The sequence below is a fragment of the Lolium rigidum genome, chromosome 6 (assembly GCF_022539505.1).
Source record: "Lolium rigidum isolate FL_2022 chromosome 6, APGP_CSIRO_Lrig_0.1, whole genome shotgun sequence".
Lineage (NCBI taxonomy): Eukaryota > Viridiplantae > Streptophyta > Magnoliopsida > Poales > Poaceae > Lolium > Lolium rigidum.
The window spans coordinates 75,013,213-75,029,014 of record NC_061513.1 but is presented as its reverse complement, the minus strand read 5'-3'; the positions used below and the strand labels follow the sequence as shown (position 1 = coordinate 75,029,014).

Here is a 15,802-nt window from a genome sequence, read left to right as displayed (position 1 = left end):
TTGGGGACGTGTTTTGCTCGTGCCGCGTTTGGGGGACATCGCTCCCCAGCCGCGTCCCCCAAACACCGCCCCCAAATGAATATTTGTGCAGGAAAATAAAGGTTTTCATTCAATTTTGATTATATATTACAAAGTTTGAATGAAAACGGCTAGATTTCATCTAAACCTAGGCTATCGACCGCCCGGCGGCGCGTTCGATGGCCCCGCCCCGTCGTCGCCTCCCCTACGCCGCAGCTCCTCCTGCGCGCGCCTCCTCTCCTTGCGTTCGGCGGTGGCCGGACGGTGCCGCTCCCGCCGATAGTCCTCCTCCGCCCTCCCCGCCGTGCCGCCCGGAGGGAGAGCTCGACGGCGCGACGAATCCGCGCCTCTTCGCGGGCACGGGCGTCGTCCCGGAGCTTCTTCTCCGACTCGAAGGACTCGACGAGGGCGCGTTGCTGATCGGCCGTCTCGTCCGGGTGCGGGGCGTCGTCGTCGGACCAGTCGAACTCGTCGTCGTCGTCGTCGTCCTCCACCTCGGTCTCCTCCGCCTCGGCCTCCTCCTCCATTGGCGCCTCCTCCTCCACATCTGTTGGCGCCTCCATCATCGCCGCCGCAAACGCATCGGCCGCCGCCAACTGCTCCGCCCGCCTCCCCCATAGCGCCGTAAGCGCCGACTCCCGCCGTCGACGCTCCTCCGCCGTCGCCCGCCGCCGGAGCTCGATCGACTCACGCCGCCGGCGCTCGATCGAGTCACGCCGTTCACGGAACAGCGCATGCCGCTCATCGCGCCGGCGCCGGCGCTCGCCGGCCCATCGCTGCTCCATGTCCTCCGGAACCGGCGCCGTCGCGCCTCTTGTCCCGTCGAGGCGTCGAACGCCGCAACGGTGTCGCACCGTCTGCTCCTCGCCACGCCTGCCGCCGCCGCGGCCTCCTCGCGCTGCGGAGGCGGGGGCGGAGAACGCCGCAAGATCCGCCGCCTGCTGCGCCTCACGCCGCCGGCGGGCCTCCTCCTCGAGTGCCTCCTCGAGTGCCGCACGCCGCTGCCGGCTCGTCAATGGAGGAGACGGCGGTGGAGGGAAGTGGCCATCGCCGGGGCGGTTCGCCATTGCCACCGGTGATGGAGGAGACGGCCGTGGAGCGACGAGGGCTGTGTTTGTTGCCGGCGGGTGTGGTGGCTACCATTGATGAGCCGGGAGACCTTTTATAGACGCCGGCGTCGGGAAGAAAGCGCGGGAACAGACGAGAAGAGGCGGGAAGATCGCGCGGGAACGGGCGGTGGCGGGCGAACGCCGGCGACGCGTGGAGGCCGCGCAGCACCGACGAGACGTCTCGCCCGCCCCTCCGTCGCCATTAAGGCAAAGATGCCGCCGTGTGTCACCGCGCGCGAATAACTTCCGTCGCGAGGTAGGCGACGGTTAGGTTAAAATTAACCGTGCCGCCGACGCGTCGGCCCCGCCACTCCCCGTCTCGCTTTCGTTGTGTCCGGCGTCCCCGGAGCGTCCCCGTGGGACGGGGACGGGCTCGGGGCGCCGGACACCGTATCGGGCCGCGCCGGACAAAAATGGGCTTTGGGGGACGCGGCTGGAACGCTTTTTTTGTCCGGCGCGCCCCAAATCGCTTTGGGGGAAGGTTTGGGGGACGCGACTGGAGATGCTCTAAGGCGGCAGATTTTGGCAAGTTCTAGGCAAATTCTAGAGAGTTTCATGGCGGAAGTGCGGCGACGCGTCCACGAGGTTTGACCGGTTTATAGGCCTGTAAGGGCATCTCCAACCGCGCGACCCAAACGAACGCGCTGGACCGTCCGTTTTGGGCTGTTTGGGTGGCCGAACGGACACCCGGACAGTGGCCCGCGTCCGCATGTCCGTTTGGGTCGCACGCTGCGCCCAACGCGCGGACGCACCGCATATGTAATTAAAAAAGTAAAAATAAAAATAAAAAAGGAAAACAGCCAAAAATAACATTAAACTAGTGGTTAATTAAACTTAGTCCTATGTTGGGCAATTTTTACACAAAAGAAAGCCCTATATGGGCTTTAAACTAAAAAAAAAACCTAGACAGGGTTTGCGAGCACGGTGGCCGCCGGCAGTACTACCCCCAGTAGTACTCGTCATCGTCGGCGTCGATGACGACGACGCCCCCCGGCGGCGACGCGCCTGTCCCGGCTCGACACGCCGGAGGGCACCGGGGACTCCGGCCGGGGCTCCCACCGCGCCCTTTCCCGGGCGGAGTGCGGGTTCGGCGGGCTCGCCGGCCCGCGCAGCCCGTGCCCTCCGCGCGGACTCCCGCCGGAGCCGCTCCTCCGCCGCGGCCTGCAGCTCCGCCTCGTAGCCGGAGCGTGGCCGGCGCTCCTCCTCCGCAAGGCGCGCGGCCCGGCGCTCCTCCTCCTCCCGGAGCGCCGCCCGACGCGTAGCCTCCTCCGACGGCGCGCCGGCTCGAGGAAGGCCCACGCCTCCGCCCGGGCGTCCTCCCGGGCCTTCCCGGCCGCCTCCTCCGCCGCGGAGGCGCGCAGCCGTCTCGGCGAGGTGCGGCCATTTGGCCGGCTCGTCGAGGTCGCCCTGCTCGCGGGACGCCGCGAGCGCCGCCCGCAGCCTCCGGGTCGTCCTCCTCCCCGGGGCTGCGGCCGTGGCCGGGGCCGGGGCGCGGGCTCGTTGATGTAGAGGCCGCCGGGCGGCGGCCAGCCCGCCTAGCGGTGTGTGCGCGGCCGCTCGCGAGGCCGCGCCGTCGCGGATGTGAAGCACGTGCGCCGGCGCGCATCGTGCTCCACCTCGAACCACAAGTCCCGGCTTGGGACTTGCGTCGCCGTACGCGGGGTCTCCGCCGGAGGTCCGCCGGCAGCCGAGCGCGGCGCCTTCGGATCTCGGCGTAGCGGGCGCGGCCGAGCCCGGGATGGGCGGCACCGGAACCCGATCCGGGCTCGAGTGCCGGCCGTGGGGAGGTGCACGTCCCTCCACGGCATTGGGACGCCGGCGTCCCGAACATCTACGCCACCGCTACGGTGGACGTAGATCCGGTCGCGCTCGGGCGTCGCCGACGGCCCCATGGCGAACGGCGCCGGCGCGGACCGGCCGGCTGGCTGCCGGCCTCGTGGTCGTTGGCGGATGGCGAGAACTCGCGCTTCGGGGCCATGGCGGCGCGGAAACTTCGAGCTCGCGCGTGCGGCCGGAGTGGAAAGTGGGGACTGGATAGGGACAGTCCCCTTCCCCAGTCCACATTTAATAGGACTGGGGCACCGATAGGTGGGCCAGCCACGCGGACAGGCGGACACGCGAGGACGCCGCGTGCCATCCGCGGCCACGCAAACCGGGCCGGGTTTGCGTCGTCCCGGACGCCGCGACCGTCCGCTTTTGCGGTGCGTCTCCGCGTTGGACCGGGTTTTTGTCCGGCTGGACCCATCTGGACACGCGGGCGCGGGATGGGTCGCCCGGTTGGAGATGGCCTAAAACGGGCTCCGAAACTGCACATGTCCAGTTCTCGCGGGCGGATTCTTGGTGCCCTATAAAACATTTATGATAAGTTTAACGGGATCTGAATGCAGCAAAGCCACCCGCCTGTGCGGCGATCACGCGTGCATGATTAATTGATTAACGGGTAACGGTGGCCGGCCACCTGAGTTACCTGACATAAACCGCGTATGGGCACCGAGGCAATCCCAAATGCATCGTCGTGGCCGGCACCGGAGCCATCCGATCGCCGACCCACTTGGAAGAAATCATTGCAACGACGTGTCAGCGCCCGGCGCAGGTGAGGCAGCGCCCATCTACCCGGCACGATCGATCCAATCCGTGTATCCCTTCTTCCTACTAGCAGCGGTGTACTCACTTCCATTACGTGGACAGGTGGACGGAATAAAATAAAGGTGACCCACGGTGCCGGGTCAACTCGCCCGCCGTCGTGCGGTGCAGCGAGCCGCAATAGACGCGTAGCTCACCACTACAGTCCAGTCAGTGGTAGTAGGAGTACGAAATTTAGCGCGGGCGCGTTGCAACTGGCGCCGTCCATCAGGCATCTCCAACGGCCGTTTGCGTTTTCTGCACCCTGCTCCACGGGCGACATAAAGTGATCGGGCCGGGCGGCAACGCAAAGTGATTGCGCCATTTCTGGCGACGGAAACCTGACGCAAATATGCGCTAGGTTTGCGTCTCCGCGGACGCTCCGCAGTCGCGCAAGGTGTCTGCGTTGGGTGTATCCGGGCCCAGTCGGCAGTAACTAGGTAAGCAAAATATTTTTTCATTATTATTGATTGACCAAAAGGATCATCTTTATAGAGATGGTTAGTCGAGTTAACCTCCCGTAGCTACTCGCTGTCATGCGGCCTACACCGGTCTAGGTTAAATGCATTCGCGCGGTCGGAGGGGTTGGCGCCGTCGTCAAAGCGCGAGCGCTTCGCGCACTCCGCACGCAGGGCACACCGCAGATTGGTCACCCCGTCCCGCCTGCGGCGTTCGAGGGCCTCGGCCAGAGAGGAGTCCCACAGGAGTGTCCTGGCCATAGAGTTGGCCTCCTCCGCCTGGGCCGCCGTCGCCTGGGCCGCCTCCGCCACCGCTTCCTCCCTGGCGGCGATGGCGCCCGCCAGCTCCCGGTTCTCCTGCTCGACCCACGCGGGAGAAGGGCCCCTCCGCTGAAGCGAGTCCAGGTCGGAGCACATTAACCCCCGAGCCATGACGATCGCATAGCTGTGGGCTTCCTCCTCCGCCAACCAAGCCTGACGGCGCAGGGCGTCCCCAGCTAGGGTCTCGAAGGACGCGACCAGAACGAACTGGTCACCGGCACACTCGAAGTGGCTGGGCACGGGGGCGTCGTCATCCGCGATGTCGTGGATGACGGTGTCCGCTGGTAGGGCCGCCGGAGGGGCCGCCATCGCCGCCCGCGCCTCCGCCCTGGCGTCGGCGAGCTCGGCCATGGCGTTGGCGATCTCCGCCCTGGTCGCCGCGAGGCGCCCTTCCGCGCGCTCTCCTGCCTCCGCCTTCGCAACCTCCGCCTTCGCCGCCGCCGCCGCCTCCAGGTCCAGCTGCTCGGCCTGAAAGCCGGCATCGACTACCTCCTCATCCTCCTCCGGGTGGAGGTGGCGGCACATCTGAACAACGTGTTCCCAACTAAGGTTGTGGTCGGCCATGGATGGATACTACGGTTCAGCTTGAGGTGTCCCCGTCACCCCCGCCGGTGTCCACCACATATAGCCACGACGGGAAACGACGTTGCCGCGTGGGAATGCGAAACGCCGACGAAACTTGCCAATGTATTGGGCACGCGCCAGAACGACTGTCGTCGCGCAGGAACAGTTAATCGCGGTGGCAGTCCTCAACGGGACGTAAAACACGAGCTTGACGTTGTCTCCGCTAAAAAAATGCGTCCGCACCGCTGGAGGTCCCCGACGCAAACAGTCGCCCTGGACCGCGTGACGTCCGTGGGCGGGCGCAAATAGACACAATCGAACATTTCGGACGTTCGAAATGCATCGGCTCGGCAAAAAGGCAGAGGGATGGTGGCGACTGGCTAGACAAAAAGCCTAAAAGGCGATAAGATCTGGGCCTTCTGAATCTCTCCTCCTCTCCATGCACCCAAAAAGGTCACGTGCGGCATCATCATCATTATGGAAGCGAGGGCGACGGGCATCCATGAGTGCCTATCAGCAACTTAGAGCTCGACGTGTCGGGCGCGAGAGGCACCAGCTCGACGGCGCAGAAAGCTTCCGTCTGTGGACGGACCAGGCCAGACGGGTCGGCGTCAGCCGGCCCAAATTAATTGGACCAGCGACTAGCCTCGGCATATTTAAGCCGGTGGTGATGGCCGCTCCGGCCCGAAATCCGGTCCGAGGCCGGTGTACGCAAAGGAATGGCAGGATAAACAACACGCCAATCTATGTGCCACCATAGAACAGCAATCATGGCAAATGGATGGGCCTTTGCCTCGCATAACAAAAACGAGTAGATTTGCAGTTTTTTTCAATAAAAATCGTTCCAGTGGGATTAATAACTCGCTACCGACGAACAAGGTACGAGGATTTTATAAGGAGGGGAGAGCGACAGCAAATTATCTGGTCATTTCCCAATAACAAAACCCAGGATAAGAAGCTCGTAAGATAGGTTATGCTATAACGAGTGCTCAACTTGGGATATATATGCGACTACAGTAAGTAAACTAACTTTGTAAACATACAGTGAACCGCTTACCTGACCATGTATGTAGTTACGGCTTGGCTTATTCTCAGCCTTGACGCCATCCATAAAGATTCCTACGGCGACCAAAAGGTCGACTTCCGAGCTGACAGAATCAACAAACTTTTCCTGTGACATGCAGAAATTGAACTCTTTCCTGTGAAGCAGAGCAATCATTTTGTAGGTTTGAGCATGACAACGAGCAAACCATATTTTACAAACTTTGGACATGGAATGGTGACCCATTCTTTGTGTTAACAGGCCAACCACAAACAGATGTAAACCCTGTGTTAGCATTAAGTTCACCACCATTAGAAATTAGCTAGCTTAGGGCTGACAATACTGATGGCGGTGAGCTTCAAGCTAACAATGCGAGGCATGTGCTTTGCTGGAAAATAAATTTGAAGACCATGCGTAAAATTATTCCATACACATTTATAATGATGGCTAGAGCTTAAACATATCACAATTTACTTACTAGGGAAAATGGTTAGACATGGACCAATACAAACCATACATGTCAAGCCGGGATATCTTCACAACAAAAAGTTACCTATATCTTTGCAACAAAAAGTCACCTACTGTCTATAATATTCCACACCAGACTTAATTGGCAGCAGAAACATGAGAAAACAAATAAATGCACTTGAACACGGGTACATTATACTAAACAATGGATCATTTCTGTCTAAAATCCAGTTTTACCAAAGGTATAGTTTTAATTTTGATAAGCCATATAATAGAGCTATCTAAAAAACAGGGGCATAAACACACAAGAAAAACTATCATTGAGAACTTAGAAGAGTTTGGTGCAAAAAGGAAGTTTAAGAGTATCTTATTGATTTTAAAGACAGTCCAATATTCAATCATGTATACAATAAAAGTTTTACCCAATACAACCAAGAACTGGCACGTTGTTCCTTCAATAATCAAACCACAACATCAATAGTCACTTAGCCTTCAGACATCACTCAACAATTTACAGTCTCGTGTGTATGCAACATGAGTTTATTTAATGCAACTGAATAATGTACGAACCCCTCTGATAATCAAACTACAACAGCAAAAACCATGTATCAAAACCACAAGACATCACAAATGGACAAGCTGGTACTCCAGATAAATCTATCATTCTTGCACAAAGATGTGCTATGGCCAACACTAAATCCTTTTTACATAGACACTGACAGTGTTAAGGAATGTTAGTTTCAGAATGATAGATAGCCCATTCCAAGAAACAACAGACCATACAAAAAAAACATACTAACTGCATCTTGGGCTTAGATGGAAAGCAAGCTACTCCTACATATTTATGTATAATATTCATAAATATTCACAATTATACGCGTACAGTGTTCTGTTCTAAAGAAAGTTGCTTCAATAGAAAAAAAGAATCTGCACTACTAAGACCTACAGCTAGAGAGTGTTAATTTAACTACCTTCTGTCACAGTTTCGTTCCAGACTACAGCAGGAGCAAGAAAGCATCATGGTTCAACTTAAGCAACTACCAACTCAATGTGACTAAGAGTAAATCATCTGCACAATGAAGCCCTTAAATAAAGACAACTGAGCACTGGTAGGCCTTTTTTTAACCTTTTCAGTTAGGTGGGGTTTATAATTCTGTCCTGTATCAAAAGCTAACTTCAGTTGTCTGAATGTGTGGGTTATTACTAAGATTGCACTGGGCTAACTATTTTAGCCATTCCCGAGGTAACCTGGTAGAGGCTAGGGTTCTACCGGGTCTAGGGCGGAGGTTGTAAGGGTGGAAGTGAGGGCGGAGAGGTTGGAGAGCTCGGCGCCGGCGGCTGGGCGCCGTCGCGGAGGAAGGAGGCGGCGGCTAGGGTTGGTGCGGCGGCGCTGGGATCTCCCGTCTCCCTTCAGGAGACGAGACAGTAATGATACTGAATTATTGTCTGATTAATCTCGAAGGGATACAAGTGTTTATATAGGAGGACGGCCTCCTCGAAACCCTAATTTACTTGGGCTAAGCCCCTAATTTACTTGGGCTAAGCCCACAACTAGCCACTAATGGGCTTCCTGCGCGTATAGGTCAAACCGACCATAACATAACCACAAGTAGAACCAAGAATCATTATAGGAAGTGCCATATGATTTTCCCAATTACCGTTATCGATATCCCCAATATTGACTACTAACTCCAAAGATTCTAGCCACTCATCAACCAGGTGTTATTTCTTGGATACTCTAATTTGGCACTTAACATGCAAATATATTGCTTCTGTAAAGAATCCCAGGCTTATCAACATTACCATCCAGCAGCACGAGTGACGAGTCACATTTTCGTCATATAACATGATGTACCCCATCCAGCATATGAAACAAGCTAAGAGATTATGTAACAAGCTAAGACATTATGTAGATTAAAACTGAAATAAAGTGCCAAAACTTATCAAAAGGGAACACACCGTTCTCTTCTGGCTTTTTTTTGTTGCAAATGCACCCGTGTTGCACATGTTGACTAAAGACAAGTGGTGGCAGAAAACATGGCTTTTCTCAGAGTTACGGCTACTTTCTACCTTATTTTGGCTTAAAGCTTGGATATGCCTCTTTACAAAAAAAAATATCATCGTGTTATAGTTTCACACACTACATAAGAGGTAAAATGATTGAGGGACAAGTGCACAGCCTTTAGAAGCCCACATGTTTCCAGATATCATCTCAGTGAAACTACTCCTCTGTTGCAACACAAGCAAGTCAAAAAACGTATGCGGCACTGCAGGCTCAAGATATGTCTAAGGTTGCAACTTGCAAGTCAAGCAAGGATGTTAGTCCATCATAGCCAAAAGAAGTTTGGGTGCAACCTAGCTCGAGGAGCTGGAGAACTAGGCATTTTTATGTTCAATATGTCCAAATGTTGTCACAAGAACACAACATGTCCATGTTTCTTTTGGTTTTAAAAGACTGATGATCTTGAAGACACTCAGATGTAGTAATAAATATGAAACATATCACAACATATATTGGCTCTTACAAAAATCGTGAGATCTAACAATAAGTTGTTCAGTTTACAATATTGAAGGCAAAGAAGTTTCCCCAACAACAATATGAAGGGCAACTATACATTACCAATGCAAGTTCAAGGAATTCTAGTTTGATAAGTGAACCAATGGTTCTGTTACTGCTTGGAGAAAAGAGTAATACATTTGAATGAACATAAGATAGCTCATATAAAGCACATATGACTACATCTGTTTGCAGGGACCAGGTGTCATAAAATTAGGAAGTGTGCAAAATAAAAGTATGGGTGCGTTTGGATTGTGCCTGCACCAGCCTTACCAAAATTGGGCAGCCAATTATTTGGCGCAGGATTCAATCGCCCAGGGTAGGCCAAAAAATTGGCTACAATCTGTGAAGGGAACACCAACTAGTTCATTGGCTGCCAAAAAATTGGCACTAAACCAAACATGTGTAAAGGTAATTGGCATGACCAATATTTTGGTAGGGTCAGCTGGGGCCATAAACCAAACAGACCCTATGTCTACATTTTCTATTAATATGGTAACATATTCTGAAGCAAATCCATGTCGATCTAGCTTTCTATGTGCCACTTTCACTACCCTACAGACCATTGCCAACTACACTATGAGACTGCAAGACAAACTGAACCATGACTGCTCTAATCATACTCTGGCCTCTAAAGAACCAAATACTTAAATCACAGGGTGATCACTGAAAACAGTGCAGCGTTTATCCAAGCTTGTGAATCATGTGTAGATATGTGTGCAGCAGCAAAAATGATATAAAATATGGTATTCGGTTCCACAAATCAATATAGTTTGACTCTAAAAAAACCCATAAAATTGGATTGCAAAGCAATGTCAATGACCAGATATACAGAGACTAACGCAGCAGATGTAAGACACAACTCAGATAAGAGATACCTTATACAGAGAGGCATCAAGTTACAAGTCCAGCTTCAACGCTAATCACGAAACCTTCTTGATACAACCCAAATAGTATGTCTTAATTGCAAGCATAAGCACAAGCGCCATGGTAATTCATGTCGAGTGAAGCAAATATATACATACACAGAGCAAACCACGGAATCACAGTGCAACTTTATTCCCACATTGACAGGAACAGAGAGGAACCAACTCACAGCGCAACCTCGCCCACCTGAACTCCCATCAATACTCACCACGGTACTCGCTGTAATCGTCCCTTCCAGCAGGCGCCACCTTGTCTCCAACCCTCTCTGCCGCCTTCTCCTCCTTGTACTTCACAGCTTCATCAATTGCAAGCCCTCCGACGGCACCAGCAACTGCGGCCACAGCAAGCCCAGTGCCTAGTCCATACCTTCCACTTGGAGTTCCACCCTCGGTCCTTCCTCTTTGTTCATAGGGCCCAGGCACACCCTCAGTCCTTCCTTTCTGCTCATACTGCCCAGGCAGACCCTCAGTCCTTCCTCTTTGCTCATACTGCCCAGGCATAGCATCAGTCCTTCCTTTCTGCTCATACTGCCCAGGCGCACCTTCAGTCCTTGCTCTTTGCTCATACTGCCTGCCGTACTCAACGGGCGCAGAGGGACCTCCGGTGTAGTCGTACTGGGATGGAGGCGGCGGGGCAGAGTAGTACCCAGTGGGACGGTAGTACTGGTCTAGGCCGTATTGCGGCGGGGCGGAGTAAGCGGGGGGTGGAGGGGGTGGGAAATAGTAGGGGGAGGAGGCAGGTGGCGGATACTGGGGCTCAGGAGGAGGAGGTGGCGAGCGCTCGCGAAGGGCGACGCGGATACGGAGCTTGCCCTGGGGGCGGCCGGAGGGGCGGAGGAGCGGGAGCGTGATGATGGGCGAGGCGGGGGAGTCGGAGCTAGGGTTAGGGTTAGCGGGGAAGAGGAGGTCGCGGAGGGGCGAGTGGGCGGAGCCGACGAGCGGCTTGGGCGAGTCGGACGGCTTGGAGTGGAAGACGTCGAGGGAGAGGAGGAGCGAGGGGTCGTGCGGCGAGAGGTGGGGCGGGAGCGGGACGAGGATGCGCTCGTTCCACGCGGGCTTGCAGCCGCCGGCGTCGTCGGGGCGGGTGGCGGTGCGGCGGGAGGGGTCTAGGTAGGCGACGGCGTAGGCGCGGAGGTCGCCGCGGCGCCAGTTGACGTTCTTCAGGTGCTTGCCCGAGACGACGGTGACCTCCAGATCGAAGGCCTTTGACGGCGCCGATGCCGGCGGCGGCATCGACGGAGGCGGCGGGGCTTGGTACTGCGGGTGGGAGAGCTGGTGCGGTGGAAGCTGGTGTTGGTGCGGGTGGGGAGGGGGCGGGGAAGCCATGGCGCCGGGGAGCGGTGCTCTGGCTTTGGCGCTTGATGGGATGCTGGGGGTGGGTGATGAGTCGCCGATCTGATGACTCTTTGATGCGATCTGTTTGTTCGGCCGGAGCGCCGTGAGGTCGACTGACACTGGCAGTATGCGTAGTACAGTACTCAAGAAGAATATAATAACCCTAATAATAAATCAGCCTATGCCTAAGGGCCTCCATTGGGCCTCGGTTGTTTGTTCCAACGAACCCACTCTGAAGGCCTCGTGAGATAAAGAAGAGCAACAGAATAACCTTTCTGCATAATTGCCACTGTCGACTCCAAAAAAGAAGCATAATTGCCTCTGTCGACTTGGGATATTAATGGATGCCAGGTTTCCCGAAACTGAGAACTGAATGAAAGCACCAGAGCAAATGGATGCACACCAATGATGCCACTAGTACAAACAAATGTCATGATCCAAAAAAGAAAATTCGAACTGTCAATTTTAATGCAACACCAAGCACAGCCAATGAGCCAATGCAAATAAAATAATCCAAAACAAATTTTACGACATAACAAAGTCAATCAAATTATTGCATGATCCATATATGCACATACCAGCGGTCTCTGCCCATTGTTCTTATTGATCAAAATATACATCGACTGAAAAAAAAACAGCCACTTGACATTCAAATCAAAGTATACGAGCAAAAGAGACTTGCCTTCAGTTTTGCAGCTTTGCACCATTGTAGCTAACTAGCTACAAGTATTATTGACTTATTGTATTGTTAGTTTTCTGCTGTACCTTGCTCTAAGAAGGATCAGAACCTCCGGAAGCGCAACAATATCCAACTTCATGAACAACCTGAGTAGATATTTAATTAGTGAGTGCATGTCAATTGGCCAATGGTAAAATATCGGCTAGGTAGAACCAGATAATTAGTTTTAGAGGAACTCTTTGATTTTCAGCACTGTCCATATTCATAACATTTGAAATGCATATCCTAAACTTCAGAATACTGCCAAGACATGGGCAAAATAGCTAGTCCATCAACTTACAGAAGGCAATGATTATTTTTAAGTTGAAGAGTTAATGAATTTATTTGTTTTCAACAATCGAAGAACCAAAAAAAAATTATACCATTGAGAGGATAAATTACTAATGATGTACTGTATAAAATACAAGACAACTTGGTACCAGACCACTCGAAACTCAAAACAGTCAATTGAACATCCCACTGTATAACAAAGTCAATCAAATTATTGTATGATCCATATATGCACATACCAGTCCCACTGTTCTTATTGATCAAAATATACATCGACTGAAAAAAAACGGCCACTTGACATTCAAATCAGAGTATACTGCATGACAAGCAAAAGAGACTCACCTTCAGTTTTGCACCGGTGCATCATGTTGTTGCTCCACGAATCACGGTACTGTTAGCACAATATCCAACTTCATGAACAACCTGGGTAGATATTTAATTAGTGAGTGCAAATAAATTGGCCAATGATGAAATATCGGATAGCGAAAACTAGATTATTAGTTGTAGAGAAAGAAACTCTTGTATTTCAGCACTGTCCACAAATGTTCATAGCATTTAAAATGCATATCCTAAACTTCAGAACACTGCCAAGACTTGGGCAAAAACGCTTAGTCCATCAACTTACAGAAGGCAATGACTTTTTTCGGTTGAACACTTAATGAATTTATTTATTTTTAATAGTCAAAGATCCAACAAAATTTTATACCATTGAAAGGATACATTACTTATGATGTATAAAATACAAGACAAATTGGTACCAGACCACTCGAAACTCAAACAGTCAATTGAACATCCCATGCCAGTATGCCACAGTTGCGTAGCATCAACCAAACCTGGTGACCACAAAATGTCCATGAACCAAATGTTCCAATCTCGTCCCCGCAGCGGATGGAAAGATATTCCCACAGTTGAGTGCTCTCATTACCAATAATCTCCACAAGAGCATTTCCCATCTCTGAAATGGTGAAAGCGGCTTACGTCTCTGACCACAATCTCTCGACCCATGACCTGAGATATCAACTTGATAGCAACATGGCAGTCATCGCACACACGTAGATTCTTCATTACGCGGATAGGAACTCCTTCAGGTAAGCTGAGAAGCGCAAATGCTATCGCCAATTTCTCGCTGTGGTGAGTTAAGCTAACCTCTTTCTCCTCATCCTCCATATCATGGAACACCATGCTCATGTCTGGTGCATAGCCACACTCTCTAATCTTGGCCATCATTTCTTCCAAGTACTCAATGATCTCCCCTTGTCTTGGATGTGATTTATCCCCAGTGCAAAACTGGTGCACCTGGCCCTTAAGCTCCACCCAGCTGACACCAGGCTCCTTCCTCACCTTCTTCTCCCTCATATTTTTTCTTAATTCACTAACATCTCCCCATCTCTTGCTGGTAGCGCGGATATTTGATAGCAGAACATAAGGCGCAGAGTCTTGGGGGTCAAACTCAATGACTCGTTCTGCTATCCGCTCGGCCATGTCAAAATTCTTCTGGGTCTTACAGGCAGATAGCAGTGTCTTCCATATGATCCCATCAGCACGTACAGGCATCGACAAGATAAGGGCCTCTGCTTCATCCAGACAACCTGAACGCCCAAGAAGATCCACAATACAAGTGTAGTGTTTCACACTTGGCTGCAACCCATAAGTCTTAGTCATAAGCTCAAAGAACTCCAAGCCTTCGTCTTTCAGACCACTATGGCTGCACGCATATAGCAGGGCCAGGAAAGTAACCTCATTAGGTTTAGCCCCTCTGTCCATCATCTGTTTAAAGAGCTCAACTGCTTTATGTCCTTGCCCATGGAACCCGCAAGCCGAGATCATTGCGCTGAGAAGGAAAAGATCTAATCCAACATAACCAGAGTAAACTCTTTCAGAGTCACCTAAGCATCCACAGCGAGAGTACATATGCACAAGGGAGGTAATGACTGGCACTACCTTGTCTACCCCAGCCTTGATAACCTGCGCATGAACTTGCTGACCTTGTGCGAGGGCTGCCAAATCCGAGCAAGAGGTAATAACACTGACGAAGGTGACCACATCTGCCGCGAGCCCAACACCTCTCATCATGGAGAAGTACTCCAGCGCTCCCTCCGAGTCTCCATGCTGCGTCCTGCCAGCGATTGTGGTATTGAATGACACAACCGTCAGAGACGGAAGCGCCTGGAGAACGGCCTCTCCTTCCGCAAGGCACCCGCACCGCATGTACATGTGAGCCAAGGAGTTCCCGACGCACATGTCGGTGTCCATCCCACACCGCACGACGTACGCATGGACCTGGCGTCCGGAGACAGCATCGGCGAGCCCAGCACAGCACCTGAACACGCTCCCCAGGCCGAACTCGTCGGGATGCAACCCCTCCCTGCGCATGGCGAGGAAGAACTGCAGGCTGTCCTCGTCAAGCCCTGCATTGGTGAGCCCAGCGACCATGGCGTTCCAGGTGGCGACGTTCCTCCTGGGCATCTCGTCGAACAGCGTCCGCGCGCTGCCCAGGTCGCCGTTCTTGATGTAGCCCCCGATCAGAATGTTCCAGGACATGACGTTCCGCTTGGGGATTCTGTCGAACAGGTCGCGCGCGGTGGGGAGGTCGCCCAGGTCCGCGTAGGCCAGCAGGAGGTTGTTGGTGGTGAAGCGGTCGGCGGCGGCGCCCGAGGTGGCGGCGAAGGCGTGGAGCTGGCGGAGGAGCGGGGTGGCGCGGCAGGCCCGGAAGACGTGCGTGAAGAGGCTGACGTCCGACCAGAGGACGTCGCGGAAGGGGTGGCGGATGGCGTCCTTGAGGCGGCCGCTTGTGCAGAGGCGGATGAGCTCGTCCTTGGCCTCCCGTGCACCGGCGGTGAGCGTGTTGAGTGCTGGCCTGGCCATGTGGCCGTGCAACGACTAGCGGTACCACGCGGCCGTGGTGATGGCCGGCGCGGCTCCCGGAAGCATGGCGAGTTTGGATGCGGCGACTGGCAATGCGAACACCTCGACTGCAACGGCCACAGCACCTCGTCAGCAATTCTGCGGCCCAGTACAGAGTTCGTGCGCGTCCGGCCTGCGTGAGGACGAACTGATCGCTGAACATAAGGCCCACTGGCCCAAGGAGAGGGAAGGAACTGGTAATGAAGACGGAGACGGACTGGACTCCGTGCCGAGCCCGGGGCTCCCTTCCGTTCCGCCGTTATATAGATCGACACGACGAGTCGACGACGCGGCAGCAAAGATCCTGGAGGAGTTTTTCTCGATCAAGTCCGGAAGTATGGCAGAGGCGGAGGCTTCCACCGGCGAGAACGAGATCGTGAGCAACGAGGCGGTCACCGGAGAGGAGTGTTCGCCGAAGCTCTGCCCGACGAAAAGGGAAGCGCCGACGGTCGAGCATCTGCATCCCCTC

At 53.6% G+C, this 15,802-nt stretch overlaps 2 protein-coding genes across 2 annotated transcripts; both read right to left on the bottom strand.

The window, feature by feature from the left end:
- Nucleotides 1-9,992: 9,992 nt before the first annotated feature.
- On the bottom strand, nucleotides 9,993-11,498 carry LOC124665352 (basic salivary proline-rich protein 4-like). The gene has a single exon (XM_047202765.1). The coding sequence runs from the start codon at nucleotides 11,409-11,411 to the stop codon at nucleotides 10,284-10,286; it is 1,128 nt and encodes a 375-aa protein (XP_047058721.1). The 5' UTR covers nucleotides 11,412-11,498; the 3' UTR covers nucleotides 9,993-10,283.
- Nucleotides 11,499-13,115: 1,617 nt separating this feature from the next.
- LOC124667184 (pentatricopeptide repeat-containing protein At2g41080-like) lies at nucleotides 13,116-15,294 on the bottom strand. The gene has a single exon (XM_047204503.1). The coding sequence runs from the start codon at nucleotides 15,292-15,294 to the stop codon at nucleotides 13,351-13,353; it is 1,944 nt and encodes a 647-aa protein (XP_047060459.1). The 3' UTR covers nucleotides 13,116-13,350.
- Between the last annotated feature and the right edge of the window lie 508 nt (nucleotides 15,295-15,802).